The sequence below is a fragment of the Gallus gallus genome, chromosome 2, assembly GCF_016699485.2.
Source record: "Gallus gallus isolate bGalGal1 chromosome 2, bGalGal1.mat.broiler.GRCg7b, whole genome shotgun sequence".
NCBI classification, from domain to species: domain Eukaryota; kingdom Metazoa; phylum Chordata; class Aves; order Galliformes; family Phasianidae; genus Gallus; species Gallus gallus.
Window position 1 is genome coordinate 107,307,322 of NC_052533.1, and position 16,401 is coordinate 107,323,722.

Consider the following 16,401-nt stretch of genomic DNA (forward strand, 5'->3'; position numbering starts at 1 on the left):
AATCTTTCCTCTCCATTAAGGTATTTGACTGTCTCGAGCACTTTGCACAACTCTTATCAACCAGCGTTTTTTAATTCCTTTATGAAATTAAGCTTCAGTTAGAAATGGGAAGCTTATCTCTGAGCTGATTCCAAAATTGATATTTTAGAATAAATGTGCATTAAAGATTTTTCTCTTTTTTTTTTAATTTCCTTTCCTTCTCCAGGAAATTTTTAATTAGAAAACCCTAGGCATTCTCTGTTGCAATTAAGTTCTATCCAGCTGTCACCCATACTGTCTGAAAGGCTCGGATTATTTAGCTGGCTTTTAACTGTGTTACTGGAATTGGAATATCAGGTTCATTTCAGAGCTGATCCTGAGGAGGGGAGAAAAGTCCATTTCCTTTGATTTGTCTGGACTTTATAAAGCTTAGTATCACTTCACTGCAGAAATCCAGAAGGCTTTGTAGCTTTCAAAGGGCAGAACACAATGCATTGTATTTGGTACTATCCAGCCTGCAAATAGCAGTGATGTGAGCTTGCTCAGCATGCTTTATGAGGATGCCTCAGCTGCAAATTGGAGAGAAAATCTGGTGCTTTGGTGTTTACTCTTGCTCTGTCCTTACCTCTCTCTGCAGGTGAAAAAGATATGTGTCCTTAACAATTCAGCTTTCTGTGATCCCTGCCTCAGTCTACACAGAACTAGCTCTCTTCACAGGGCTGCTATATATGAAAGGGAGCACTGTACAGGGGCTGCACAGCCTGCCTTGCTTGGGTCATATGCCATGGCCTTTGAGGGGAAACCATGCATAGCTGCTGGGCCAAGGAGTGCTGCCCTGCAAAGCTGAAGGCAGCCTGCCTTCTGCTCGTGTGCAGGCACCTAGTGAGGAAGTCCAGCACTGCCTTAGTGTGCAAGAATGGCAGTGAGCAGAGGGAAGCTGCCCTGCCCAGCTAAGGTTTCACATCTGAATGGCCACACCTTGCTTTTAGCATTCAATTCTCAGCTGAACTGCTTCCTGCATGCCTGGAATACAGTAAGAACTTAATTGCATGAGATGGTAGTATTTATTTTAAAGCTTCGTGCCCCACTAGAATGCTATAATGAGAGTAGTTATTTCATTCCTGTGTTTATCTTGCATATTTCGACACCTATTTTCTTCTGTTTATCTGCTAATTCAAATAAAATTAATTTTCCTGGCTTTGAAAGCACCTTAACAATCCCTTTCTTAAGCAGTCGATTTGAGTTAGTTGAAATATGGACTGAACCTGGAAAAAGCATAATGCAGGCAGGATGCTAAATTTTATGAGATTGCCCACAGCAATAAATAGCAGCAAAAAATCTTGACACTTTTAGTGTTTTTCCACAGATGATTTATTCTATGTGTGATGAGAAAAGCCATGTAATTTTGGGCACATAGACAACACAGAATTTTCCCAGTTTTAACAAGTCTGTGTACCGGCATCTGAAGTCTGCTCGAGGCGAGTTTGTGTAAGTATAAGGATTAGCTCGATTAAATAACCACTGCTGCTGCTTCTGTTTCTCATCGTTCGTCAGCTCCTCCATGGGACCATTGCACACAGGTCTGGGCAGTGAGATGGCACGATGGCTATGGCTCAGTCGCACGGGCAGTGCCACATGTCTTCTTTCTCCCTGTCCTCCTTTCCCTTGCCTTCCTGTGACTTCTAGCTAGTAATGCCTTCATAAAACACCAGTACCAACACATTACTCTATTGAGGCGTTGTCATACGTGGGAGATGTGTTCTGAAAATGGCAAAGTGGAACACTTGGGTATGTGTCACAACTGAAGTAGCCTTATGGGGGGTCAGCTGGCTGGGTGTTGGGTGTGAGGCTGGGGTTAGAGCTCATGAGAAAACTGAAGCACAACCCTCCAGACATGGTGAACCACAGGCTCAGAGCTCAGCTGGCCTTGGGGCTTCCTGTGTCCCAGAATTCAGACCCAAGGACAGCTGGTGGTAAAGGAAGGCTGTGGAGCCCATAAGCATACAACTGTGGTTGGCTCTTCAGAAGAGCCAGCAGTAAGCGTCGGTTCTGCAAAGCAAGACTCTTGACACATACTTGCTTAGTGAATCAAATAAAAGAGGTTGGAGAGAGGGCCAGGGCTTTTCTCTGTGTCCTTAGCCCAAACGAGGATGGTGCTGACCCTGTCTGAAACCCACTTCCAGCAATGAGGAGAAGGCTGTGAGAGGAGCAGAGTGCAGGTGCATGCCAACCAGTAGGGACCAGCTCTGGCAAGGCAAGGCCTGAGGGGCCTGCTGAGGGGCATGAAGAGGCTGCAAGGCTTCTTTGTGCAGAAGGGCTGCCTGTGCGTCGCGTTAGCTGCTGCTTTTCCTGGTGGAGACATCGCTCTGTGCTCTGTCAACTCTGTTGTGCCAGTCATTAGAAACAAATAGTGAAGCCTAAGCAGATCAAAAGGGATCGCTCGGTCACCATGGCAACCATGAGTTCACTGATGGATTTAGTTCTGCTCACACTGTCTGAATCTCCATGCCCTCATCGCAGGGATGGTTTATAGAGACAACAAGGAAAGTGTGGGGATGGGTTTGCTGACTTTATTCCGAGTCCATCTTTCTCCAGGGGGCTGAAGTTAGATAGGTACACCAAGCACTGGCCTGAGGGAATTGTCTCTTAACAGCCCTGTTTTTAAAAGCTGAAAGTTGCTGACAGCTATGGGAACTTGATACTCCTAGTCTGGTTTTCATGTGTTTTTGTTTGAGTTGCTTCTCTCTCAGTAATAAGGTCAAAGTAAAACTGATGGAAATTTGTTTTCCTTTTTTGTGGTAGAATGCTGAAACCTTTTCCATTGAAGTAATGGTGAGAATGGCTGTCTGCAAGTGAGATACATGAATTTCAGCATCAGGCTAATAGCGATGTATTTATTCCGGGGATATGTTTTGATTGCTATTTATTGATTGTATTTTTTAGGTGCTGCTAAATCCAGTCCAGCTTCTAAACCGGGATCAACACCTTCTCGCCCATCTTCAGCAAAAAAGGCTGCACCAAGCAGCTCAGCATCCAAATCAGATAAAGATTTGGAAACTCAAGTCATACAGCTCAGTGAACAGGTAAATTTACTTGAGGCATAAAATTAGATGCAGTCATTGTCACAGACGGGCATGAAATCTGATATTGCCCTCTGCTGAATGATATCCTTCAGAATTATGAGGGTACAAAAGATTTAAATAGCCCAGCTGGGAAGAAAAAGAGATTTATTGTTAAAAATAGCATTTACCAGAGATGGCTGGTATTGTGCCAGTACATCTGAAAGGGAATCTTAGGAATGCCAGGTGAGTCTTGCTGAAATAGGAGAGCTTTATTACAGATGGTTTTATTAATTAGATTTTGAAATGTATCTTTTATTTCATTTGGATAGGAAAAAGCCCAACAGTGTCTTTGCTCTTCTGTATTACAGATTTGAAATAAATCATTTTAATGTGTTGTTGTGCAGAAAACAAACCTGTCTGTAACAGCAGGGTTAGAGAATTGCAGCTGAACCGAGACTAGCTCATTGCTCTCTGCTTTCTGGAATGAAAGCATTCAGGAGGAAATGTGCCTTTCTCTAGAATTGGGTCTACCTTTGTGAAAATAGTTAGTGTATAGTGTTCTGCAACATCATAGATTTTCAGAATTTCTCCAGTGTTATGAAAGTAGGGGCTTAATTTTCATTTCTGCTATTTGGCTCTGTCATTCCTGGCCACACAAGAATGTCTGCACTGGACAGGAATAAATACCTGCATTCGGCTCAAGACCACGCTGTTGATGGTGTCAAGGCTACTTTTATAAATGAGACCTGACTGCTGTATTTGTCAGGGGAATACAGAAAGAAAAAGCCTCATATTTTACAGCAAGAGCTGCCTGGCAGCTGCATACAGAAAGTCATTATTCTGGATTAAGTATAATTTTCCACAATTAAGGTCATTTCAGTTTCAGACTTCCATTGACCTGAACAACAGAGATCTTGGTTTGTTTGGGCACTGATTGCAAATTCTTTGTTACTGTTATGTGCCTAAGTTGGTGATGGACAGTCACATACCAAACACAACGTACTGTAGGCTGTGTGTATTTCTGAGCAGCAACAAGCACAACAGAGCTCACCAGCCTTCCAGGGTCATTGCTGTAGCAGAAATGTTTTAAAATGTTGTGCAAAGAATGCATGTATATACTTCTGATGGAACTGGAATCCTTTTTTTATGTCATTTTAAGTGGAATTCAGACATCATTTAAATGTGGCTTAAACCACCACATTTGTATGTAGAAGTTAAAATGTGTTCACTTCAGCAGGAGGAATCACTTCGGATATGAGCAAGATAAAAATATTTGATCTTTACTAAGATGCAAACAGGCAGTCACTATCACATCCTCTGCTAATATATTCCTAGCAGCTTCCACGTGTGAAAACCTTGAGCTTTATATACAAACAGCCCTGAGGAAAATTAATGATTTCCACCATCACAAAGAAGAAATTCTAAGGATTTTGAAAGCTGTTTTACAAGCTAGTTTTTGAGAGACCTTTTCTAGCTAGAATGATCTGGGAACCTTTTTTTTTTTTCTTTTTTCTTAATGCTGGCAGTACTTGCGATCTCATTTGCCACTAATGATTACTTATGCACCCCAGGCAAATAACATGAGCCAGAAAAGCTCTGCTGCAAGCAGCTTTGAGCCAGGTTTTTCGTATCCCCAGTATGAACATGTTGGAAGAGCCAAATTACCCATTTTTTCCCAACTCTCCAGCAACCAGGGGAGTTATGGGCAGGAGCCAATTATACTACCTTTGGTGTCTTGATAGGAAAAATCGTTGAATGGCATCTGCGGTTATCACATCTTTGTCTGGCTGTTAACAGACTTAATTTCAGCCCTTTCACAACTGGCAGCTGAGAGAGATTCAGACATCTAAACTTCGGTGCAACTTGTAGTGGAGAAGTTTAAGTACGGATGTCCATATGCTATATTTTACCATAGGATTACTTGATGATCTATTTGCAATGTTTGTAAGCCACGCATAACATTTGCTGGTTTAATGGCTCTCAACAATCTTAAAGTCTCTCTTAAAATGGCCATAGCTATTGCCTTGGCCTGTGCTAGTAAATTAAACACTTTCAAGGCATGTCACTGCGCACTGGAGCTTGATTATCCATAGCATTAAAATGCTAAATGGTCCCTGCTGTGCTTTAGGTCTGCGCCAACTAACACTCTCCCAAAGGGTTTCTGAGTGCAGCTGAGGAGAAAACACAGACCAGGAACATTACATTACGCGTGGAGAAGGGACCTTTACATATGGAGAGTGGTCCCAGAGCAGTTAACTGGATACTAGCGTAGACATAATATCTGAAAACAGCACCATCTTGGCTGCTTGTTTACAGCAGGTGCTTAATCTTCAGCCTGGATATGCAGTCCTGTGAGTGTTCATACCACCAGAGGAAAGAGCAGTTAGTAAGAGCCGCTGCTTTGCACCCGTTAACTGGATTGCAGGGGTACTTCTGGTCCGGACACCGCACGTGGGAGTGAACATCTGCTGTTCCTCCTACAGGATAAGCCTCTTGGCATCTTAATATGAGGAAACACTAGCATGCAGATGTGCTAATTGTCTGAAGGAATACAAATCACTGCATCACAGACACGTAGATAACATGCAAGTGAAGGAAAGTGTATCTGCTTTGGTTATAATAGCGTTTACTGAACGTTGCAGATAATTCACTGTGAGCATATGTGCATGCCTTAATGATTCTGTTTCTCAAAATGGTGTGTACGTGATGCATTGAAAACAGGAAACTGCCTTGGTGGTAAACAGGTTAGAAGATGAAGCTGCCTGTGCTGTTAGCTGCAGATATTTCAGCTGAGGCTGGTTGTTTTGCTGCATGGAGCAGATGATGTGGCAGTAGTTAGGTTCTTCTGCCTGGATGCTGGAGCTGCTCTCAAGGAATGCACCGCTGCAGATCCAGAAGACATGTCTTAAATGTGAGGAAGACCCTGCATTTAAGTAGGATACGCATCCATAGACCAAATTGTTGTAAACTTTTGTTCCATTTTGCTATCCATACTTATCCGTGACTAAATATTTAATTTTAAGGTGACTAGTCACTGTATCACTGATAGATTCAAACTGCCAAGGGATGAGTTGGGTGTCAATCTCAGGCAGCTGCTAAGAGATGAGTTCGTACATGAATGAGATGCTCTGAGATCCTGCCCTGGCAGCAGGTCCGTTCTGCTGTCTGACACCTCTGGGAGTGCAGTCAGAGGTCAGAAGAAGGCATCACTAGCTCAGCAGTTATGGGAAGATGAACCGATAGGATTTAGTGGGCTGTCAAAGCAGTGCGTGAGCTCCCTTGGTGTTCTTAGCGGTGAAGGGAATAAATCAGCTTGCAGTGCATCTGGCAACAGAGAACTTCCTATTAAACTGTATCTGTTCACTCAAATGTCATCTTGATGCAAGTTAATTTATTTAGCATATTTTCTTTAGAAAACTCATTTGTGTAATTGCAAGCCTTAAAATGTGGATGCTCATTTGGCAGTAATTTGGACATGCCTGGGGTCAGACTGTTTACTGTAGACAGCTTCATCCCTGATTATTTTCACTGGTTGACACACTCTTCCAAATTTGAGAGCCACTTGCACGTTACACCAATCGTCTATAGCACTTTGGGTAGTAATCCATGCTTTTTTGCCACAAAAATATTCTTTTTAATATGTATATGTGTGTGTACATGTATATGTACGTATAAAAATATATTGCGACATCTGTCTTGGTTTATACGAAGCCTAATCTTTAATAGCTGGGTTACCCATAAATTATTTGCAGCAGCCTTAGCAATGAAATAAAAACCAACAGCAAAGCCCGAAGACTCTTGTGTATGAGGAAAGGTTGACATTTGAGAGAATTTGTTGATAGTGACAGCACGTGAACCAGACCAGAAAGTCCATGGTGCATCCTGGTCACTGCAGCAGCCTCAGGGTGCTGAGATGCAGGTTCTGTGGGGTGGTTCAGCGGTTCAGGAGGCAGCAAAAGGGTGAGAAAACAACACAGCAGCGCTTGCAGCTGAAAGACCATTTGCTTCTCAGCTAGTCCATTTCCCTTTATGAGCTTTTCTGCTGGACCTGTATATTTCAGGGAAGGAGATATGGTAGGTTTCCCAACAACTACGCATTAATCCAGGCAGAGTAATGGAATTCCTGTGCTGAATGTTTTATTAATTGCCATTACATGACATTTCTGGCAGCTTTACTAGAAGCCACACTTTAAGTAGCTCTGACACCTGAACTGCCACTTCAGGTTTCAATTTGCAAGAGAGCTGAGAAAACTGACCTCTAAGGATCCAAGGATAAGGTGTATCCAGGAGGTGTAACACAGTATTCTGATTTGCTGTTTATTCTTTGTTGTGTTGCACTTCAAAAAAAAAAGTGGAATTCACTTTAAGCTATAAAATCAAATATATATTTAAGGCGATGGTCGGCATGTGCAATTGTGTACTTGTAGGCTGAGTTGTTTTGTCTGCAGCATGCCTCACAACTGATGTGTCACGTACTGGTTTATATGCAGGTACATTCGTTAAAACTTGCACTTGAAGGAGTGGAGAAGGAAAGGGACTTCTACTTTGGCAAATTAAGGGAGATTGAACTTCTCTGCCAAGAACATGGGGGAGAGAATAATGACCTTGTCCATCGGCTAATGGAAGTCCTCTATGCTTCAGAAGAACACGTAAGTTCAAATTCAATGTGTATTTTATCGAGATAAGACAGCCTCATTCCATTAAGAAATATTGGCACAGTGTTGAGTCGTATGCAATATGTAGGTCAGCAGAGCTGTGGGAGCAAGGCTTTCCATGCGTCCTCCCCCAAAAGGAAGCTTGCATTTACAAACAACAGACTTTTCAGCTTGGGGGATAGATTCAGGAGGCCAGCTTGCTTTTTGCTGCTTTGGCGTAGGTTTTCTATTCTCTTTTAGCACAAGTTAATCTGGAAGGGGAGTGTGCGCGTCACAATTTTAAATTGATTTTATGTGGTCCTGAGCCTTAGTTCTGTTTTGGTCCTACCTTTCTGCATGGAGTCTTCCACTCAGTGTTCTTTAAGGTGCTGAAGACTGAAAAGCAGAGAAATGCTCGTAGAGGTGCTGATAGCCGTGTACGGCTGTGAACTTTCTCTCTGCCACGTGGCATGGTTGCAGTAGGCACTGTACAGGTTGCCAAGTGCGTAATTATATCTGCAGAGATAATGCTCCTTAGCATTTTTTATCCTGTTGCCATTGGCAAAATTCTTCAGTATGCAAACGCAATAATCCCCTATTACCAAAACTGCAGAAATGTATTGTCTGCAAGATTAAACAAGAATCTCACTGCATTTTAGGCATAACACTGTAGACACTGAACAAAGCAAGGAGCTGTAAAGGATACTGGTTAAATTCCACAGATACACTGAGGGATAATGATTCGGTGGAGATTTAGCTGAACTACTCCCATTCATGCTAACTAAATCCCTGTATGCGCTGCTCTGACGATTGACCCCTCCAGTCTCCTATGAACGGTAGCTTTGGCTCCAGAGCACATAAGCATCAGCCTAATCTCTCTCTAACCTTGTGGCACTGTGGCCTTTCTTACATCTGCTCCCAGAAAGCTGCTGCAGTCAGCCGACTCAAAATTTTATATCAGAAGTAGTGCTGAAGCTGCTGCTAACTCACATGTTTTTCTAGAACAGACTCGTAGAGACTAGTGAACGCTGGGTGCAAGAGGGTCACAAGGTTGCCACCCAGAGGGGCCACTGTTCAGATTAGAGGTGACAGGGGAAAGAGGATTTGTTCAGTGGTGTGGGACGATGGTGATGGAGAGGAAAAGGAGGAGGAAACCGTTATTTTCACAGGAGTAAACAATCGGACACATTTGCCAGACTCGTGATAACAGGCTAAAAGAATTACACACGTGTAGTGGTCAGAGAAAATGTCTTCTGGATTCAGGAACAGTGATTTATTTATAAAGCAAAGCCAGAAAAATCCCTCCTCTCCCCATACCCCTACCACATCTGTCTCAGTTGGCTTAAATAGGAAGCGATTCCCAGCCAAGAAATGCATTTGTTGCTTTTCTCCCTGCAGTTTTCCTTACTGGCAGAACACATTACAAAATGTCCTACTTCAGCCCACATCTCAGTGCTTTATCTGCTTCCTCCCTCCAACCCTTTCTCTGTTGAAAGCACCATCAGTGCCTGCACATGAGCTACACACACCAGCTGTGCCTTTATCTAGAATGCGTATCCAGTTGGAGGCCATGGATGTCACTCCAGAAGCCCTCATCTCCCAGGGAAGAATGCAGAGGCCATTCCCCTCTCAAATTTTTCTGCCTTTCAGTGGGAGGATTCATCTCCTTGTCTTCTGGGGTACATTTCTCCTCCTCACTGTTGTAGATGGACTGTAATGCACCCTCGTGCTTTAACACTGAGAATCAAAGGTTGTGTTTTCTTGCTGATGCCTGCTTCTTGCTCTTGTGCTCCGCTGTCTCACCAGCCTGCTTTGCCTTTCAGTTCTGTTTTTTTTCTCTCTGTGTAATGAAGTTGTTCCAGTTTAAATTCTCTTATCTTGCAACATTTTGTGAGTTAATCCCTTGGTAACAGCAGTTTGGATTTCCCAAGCCCCACGTGGGAAATAGCCCCTATTCCCAACACATAGGCAATGCCAGCATTTCTGGTTTCTTGCTAATAAATTCATGGTAAATCCAGCTTGGATTGTTGCTTTTTTTTCAGGATCCTTGACAGTTATAAATGCTGCAGTGCCCATCATGTTTTTTGTTTAGGAAGGGGATGTGAGGTAACACAGCTCACACACAGTACACAAATCACACCCAACCAGAGCCTCGTGCTTGAATATCATAGCTAACTTCGAGTTTGTAGCTCCAATAGGCATTTGATAGTAATCTCAAACTATTCCTTCCTAGCTGTAATTTGACAGACCTTTATTGTATTCATAGTGATCATGTCCTATTTTTTACACCGACTGCTCTTATTCTGAGGGGAAAAGTCTCTCTGTATCTCCTAATTTTGTGTTATGGTTATTTTAATCCTCATAAAAGATAAAAGATGTCGGGACAGCACTTTAAGTGCTCAGGTCTCCCAGTAGCTCACAGATCCCTCCTGGGAGTTGTAGGCTGTCAGGTGAATTCCTTGTAGATGAGCTCAGAAAGCAAATAAAAGTTTAGTTCCTACAAAAAGCATTCTCCACAAGTTTAATTATTGTAGTTTTGCACTGAAGGGATTTTTATCAGGTTCACGTTAAATTTTTTTCATTACTTTTTCAGAATCCCAAGTCCCTGCATAGTTTCAAGTAGGTGTCTTTGTAATCTTCTGTTAAACCCAATAAAGACCAAGCTTTTCAGACTTTTTTTCCCCTTTATTTGTGTGGGGTTTTGAGTCTTACAGCACAATTATCAATCCACATAGGCTCCTCTTCTTTCAAAGATTCTTCCTCTTCTCCCTGGTGTGCTTCTGTTCTAACTTCATTGTCCATCTTTGCTTATGCAACAGGGATGTTGTGACTGCTAATGTAGCTTACATTGGTCTGGCCAATCAGTTCGTAATCTTTTGTACTTGCTGAATACAGATTGCTTAGTTGTAATCTTTCTGCCTCTTTGTTTAAAAAGAAAATACTTTTTTTAAAAAATCCAAATTGACCAAGAATAGTGTTTAAAAAGGATATGTTTGGGTGCTGTGGGAAGTGGCCTCTAGCATTTGTGCTGTGACTACTCGTAGACAGGGTTGAGGCCTGGATAGTATGCAGAGCATTTGGTAGTCTGGTTTTAAAGCTTCTGTCTGAAGAGCCGGAAGAGGCTTTGTGTCTCATTATGAAAGCCAGAGCCATATAGGTCTTGGTGTAAAGTGAAAGCACTACTTCATTTGCTTTCCTTGATAGGCTGCTGTGGCTTAGTTCATGCAGAAGCTGGATGGGTTGTTGCTCTTTGGTCTATCTGTTGCACAGCTCACATTTCCAAACCAGTAGCTTAAAATTCCATTGGTTATGTGACTTTCTGCTCCAGCAGGCTGTACATCTGCTACTGCTGCTTTTGGGCAAGGCACTCACCCCCATGGCAGCTGGTTTTCATAGACCATAGCTCCTCCATCTGCAGGCACACCTGAAGAGTTCAAGGCACAAGGACTGAGGGGTCAAAAGCAAGCATCTTGTGTAGCGGGAGGCAGAGATGGCCATGGCCGTGTGATCTGAGTCATAAATAAATGCTCTAAATAGACCTTCCACTGCTTTCCTTATTAGGGGATGCTATTCAAGGAGATTCCATAGTCCCAAGGTAATTGTGCACAGTGACTCTTGTCTTTCCCGTTTCATGTATTTATACAAGCTGTGCATACTGAAAAGCACGTGTCCAATTCTCAGAACAACTTCTGTGGTAGTCACATAAGATTTACCATTTCCATCAAAGGTAACCCTGGCAAGAGAGGAGCCACCACTCTCCTTCAGAGCTGTGGAGTACGTTCCCAAGCCATTCCCTATGGCTAGAGACTGTCCCTGTTCTGAATGGAAGGAGAGCACAAAAATGACCTGTAACACCTGCCTGAATGTGCTTTCTATTTGATATTTCATAAAAGCTGTATATGTGGACCCTATTGAAGAGGTTCATAACGGAGCAGGCCACAGCTTGACGGTTAACCAAGCCTCAGCTTTCTCACCCTGTAGTGCAGGATCGTGTTCCCACAGCTGTCAGCTTCTGCCCACAAAGCTCCTGTGCTCCAGAAGCCTTGCACTCTGGCAGCCCATTAGAGAGGAAGTGGTCCTTAGATGCTATGCATGAAGACATTCTGACTTGAAGTACCACATGTAATAAGGGCACTGTTCCCCCCAGAGGGCCGTAAGACACTAAAGTGCAATTGTACTGATAGACATATTGGACATCTACCTGAAAATAGCACCTGAGTGGAAGAAGGCCCACTTCTAATTAAAATGTGGCTGTTTCTGCATGTGGTAAACAGGTGAATATTTCAAGTTTTTTTTCTATATTTCTATCAGCAAATGTTGGAGACCTTATTCATCTGTTTTTTTAGAAACAGACATATTTTGCTGCCAGAAGGGAAGTACTTTCTCATTGCATAAGCTACTTTGAACTGTTCTGGGAAGATTCACATTAGGGGCCTCTCTTTCCTTTCAGTTTTGGCCTCAGTCTGTAAACCTTAACAATATCAATTTCTTACAGTCTGTTGTCCAAATCTCTTGCTTCTAATAAGAAGCAACAGGGGCCGGGCAAGTTCTACAGAGGTATCACGTTGGCGCTGGTGCATTTTGAATGGCAGCTCAGGGTCCTGGAACAGCACTGTCCTCAGAAACTGCCTACAGCTGAGCTCTGCCAGTGCAGGGCAGGGAGTAGGTGTGTCTGATCTTCTCAGTGAGCGGTGCCGTGGAAGGATGGAAATCCACCTGGGAGAAGCTTTAAGGGAATGCAGAGACAGCACTGTAAGCAGCAGCCTGCCTGTCTGAGTGCTGGTGCATCTAGGTCAACACAAGATAACAGGTCTGCCAGCTGTAAATTGGAATTTGAATAAAACCTGCGTCCTCAGCAGTGGAGATCCAGCTTTCCTCTTAGTCTCTCAGAACAAGGATTCAGTGGCACAGCTCTAGAAAATAGTAGGTATAATAGTCATTTGCAAGAGAGAGTTGTTCATCAACCATCACCTGCCTTTAGCGGTAGCTCTGTAAGTCGATGAAAGCTGGACTTGAATTTCTTTCAAAGAAAATGCATTCATAATTAGCAAATCTTTGGTTATATTGTCTGCATAATATTAAAAACCATATTTTCAGTAGGCTTTGGACTATGGTCTGTACTAACATAGACACGTTTCATTTTGGGAAAGTGATGTTTGACCTAAAAAATGAGGCTGGGTTTAATTTTTAAAGCAAGCGATAGCGGAAGTGCCTTGTCTGTTTTGTGATGTGAGTCTGGAGTGAAGGTTGTGTGAGAACTGTAGCAGGCAGGTTCAGAAATCCTTGGAGAGACAAAATGGGAGGACACTGGGATGCTATGGTGCGTGGAGCCCCTCGTGACCCACTTATTTATGGTGTTGCCTTGCTGGAGCAGATAGCACCGTAGTGTTGAAAACTGATGTTTTCCTGGGGATCTACCAGTGCTGCATATATTTGATTAAAAGCAAAATAAATGCATTTTATTGTGATATCACGAGATGCTATATTTCTGAGGCAGCAGTCCTGTCTGTCTTCATGTCAGTGTGCAAGACCTTAAGTGCTAGAGAAACAATGAACAGTCAAAGAAAACAAGCCAACATGGACTTACCTGAATCCTCCATCAACATTTTCTTTCTTCTCCGCTTGAGTTTTGTGCCACTACCCACCCTCCATAGGCTGCAGCAACAGATTTCAGTAAACAGAATGGTTTTAAGACTGATTAAATAATTAAATAGAAATTAGTGCAAAAGAGCTACAGAAATTTTCATTTGTACAATGGCTTTGCTTTATGTTACTTGGGAGTTAGCATTTATGTCAGTTTTGTGTCTTAATTTAATTTAATCTTAATATATCAAGCGTGTCATTTGCTATTAAGCAATTGTAGAGATATAGCCTCGTGAAAGGCCAAATAGAAAAGCTGGGTGCATGCAGGGAGATGAGATGGAGCCAGTTCAAGGGTGTTGAAGCAAATTGGTGGCAATCTTGCAGTTGTTAGCTGCTGCTGTCTGCTCACTGGAAGGAAAATTAAACGTTAAGCTTGAGGCTGGAGTGAGCACTGAGGGGGATGAGATGATGACATGCTTCTGCTGAAGAATGTTTTGGGGTGTTTTTCTGCCTGCAGGAGAGCCACACAGAGGAGCATGAAGGAGAAGAGCAGGTCCACGAACAGCCCCAGCAGCAGGAGGAGTACTGATTCACGCAGCGTCTCTGACAATTTTCATTTTGTGTGAGAACTTTCTTCTGGAGAATGGAACATGTGTGGCCTCAAACTTGAAATCAGTTCACTCCCAGTCTGCCATTAACATTTATGTACCATAGTGAGTGCCAGCCAACCACTGCATTCTGTACCCATACTTTGCCAAGATGCGTTTGCAGAAGTCTTCTTTCAATGTATCCTCCTGAGAGGCTGTAGGGCTACATCACCTACTGTACATCACTGCAACTTCACCACTTGGCTGCTTGAGATTTGTTCTGCTCTTTAAGAAAATATATATATTTATTTTTTTTTCTTTTTGTCTTAAGTATGATACACTTGTAACTTGTTCTAACATATTTATATTGGCATTTTGTGTGGCAAGAAGTACCGTACCACTAGCTGTGTCTCTCACTTTGTGGTGCTTTGGCGTTTTCTCGTACGTCTGCCCTGGGGCGTAAATTTGGTCAAACAATTGGAATAAAGGGATGCAGTGGAAGTCATGTTCAAGCCATAACGATGAGATGTGTTGTGGAGGAAAATGCTCGTGTTGCTCACGTTTGTTCCTTTCCTGCCTTTACCAGATGGGGGGCAAAGCATCTGTTTCACTAGGAGAGATTTAAAGCCTTGTGTTAGAAAGCTGCATGGTATGTTTTTTGGCTTATTTCTGGAGGACAGACATCCACTTAAGTTCTTCAAAACCTTCCTGGTTTCTTGACTAGTCAATAGACATTTCCCAGCTTTTCTTCCTTCCTGAGGAATTCTGCCCCCGCCTGCAGCTGCAGCTCTGCCTCCACAGGGCACAGTGCTGACGGAGGTGAAGAAATCTCCTTGACACAAGTGTAGCTGCAGAGCACCATCTCTGCCATCACACTTGGCTCCGCACCCTCAGAAGAGGACAAAGTAGAGCAGCTGTTTCCTTCCGCTCTGCTGCCCCCACCATACAAGCATGGATGAGGAAACCAACCACAGAACCAGCCCTGAAAACCTCCCAACCCCCTGAAAGTGGTGATGAGCACGTCGTGGGTGCCGAAGCTGCTTCTGAAGCATGAAGAGGTGTCAAGAAGTCCTCGTGGAGGTGATGTGCCCATCCAATTGGCTGAGGGCACCACACTCGGCTGAGTCCTCCAGCGAGGCCGGCATGCTGCACAAGTACATCAAACCTGGAGGTGCCTGTGGTGAGAGTGCTCCCTTCCAGAACGGTCCCTGCTACCCTGTTCTAAAGGATGGTATTTTATCAACAGAAATATCTTAAAGTGTATAAAGCATTCCTTGTTTTTATTGTGAAACTGTGCATTCTAGTTGCTCTGAATATTTTATGCTTGGTATTCTTGGCCTCTCACTTAATTTTCTGAATTCTGAATCGTTCCTCTAGTTAAGCAGGTACTTGGAAGTCCCAGCTCAGTCTGCAGTCATTGAAAAGTTCAAAAGCCCGTAGAACAGCAAAATCACCTTAGGTCTAAAGCTAACCTAGCCTCAAGCTCAGGTTCCCAGCTGATGCTTCCACAGAAAGGGTTTTAATGAATCAGCTCCCAAACACACACACACACCCACACACACACACACACGCAGCTTTCTGTTCCCAAGAAATCTTTTGCAGCTAAGTGGCTCTGAGTTCAATGTGAGAACGCTGCTGTTGTGCTGCGCCGCAGGCAATCTATAGAATCCTGCTAGACATTAGAACAGGTATTTCTGTTCCCTTGATCACTTCCCCCGCCCCGCAGAAGAGTTTTGGACCATCCAGGTTGAGGGTTTCCTAGCTGTGCCTCCAGCACTGAGTTCACATCCAGCCCGGTAACACCAAAAGTGCTGCAACCAGCAGTGCAGTGCTTCCCTTCCTGATTTTGATTGGATACAAGTAAGATCTGGTGTACAAAATGCGTATTTTCCAAATGAATTATTTCCAGGAATCACCACAGATGGGGGAATTGTCATTTTCATTGTATTTGTGTTTATTAGAACATATGTACTTATTACAATTGTCATTGTAATAAACAGTAGTTCTTCATAACGCTGTTGAACTGAGGAGCGGTTGTCCTTTAACCCGGAGGGGATTTCGGATGGGGGGTACACGGTTTGGGACCAGGCATCAATTGGTTTTGCCAGCCCTGATCTCTGATGGCCACAGTTCATTCTCCTGCTAGTGATAGAGCAGGGGAATGGGGAGCTCTCCAACAGACATCCTTCTGAAAGTGCCAGCAGTTGGGTCGCTGGGCTCCTAGTGTCACAGCCAGGCTGTGCTGACTTTTCTCTCTCTGGGACACATATAAAGAACAACAGCAACAGCAAGCCAAGCTTCATTTCCTGAGGGTTCCATCTCTGCTCTTTCGGGCCTGAGGAGCGCAGGGCTCCCACTGCCGTGCCCAGGGAAGTGAGCGAGGCGGGCAGCTGTGGCAGTGCTGCACCTGCTGGGTGCTGGAAGCCGCTGTGTTGAGTGGAGAGCCATGCTCTGAGCGGGAGAGCGTCCTCCTCCTCCCACCCCGTGAGTAACCCATCATTCCGTTATGGTTTTAATAGGCGTCTGTAATGACCTTTACTAAATAGCACACCGTAA

General features: G+C 43.6%; 1 protein-coding gene across 9 annotated transcripts in view; it reads left to right on the forward strand.

The window, feature by feature from the left end:
* MAPRE2 (microtubule associated protein RP/EB family member 2) overlaps nt 1–15,858 on the forward strand; it is a 91,672-nt gene extending 75,814 nt beyond the window's left edge. For all 9 annotated transcript variants that reach the window (NM_001395964.1, XM_046925255.1, XM_046925260.1 and 6 more), the window contains 3 exon segments: nt 2,923–3,062; nt 7,532–7,690; nt 13,776–15,858. In NM_001395964.1, coding sequence (NP_001382893.1) covers nt 2,923–3,062; nt 7,532–7,690; nt 13,776–13,847 — 371 coding nt within the window. In that variant the 3' untranslated portion in view covers nt 13,848–15,858.
* Nucleotides 15,859–16,401: the final 543 nt, after the last annotated feature.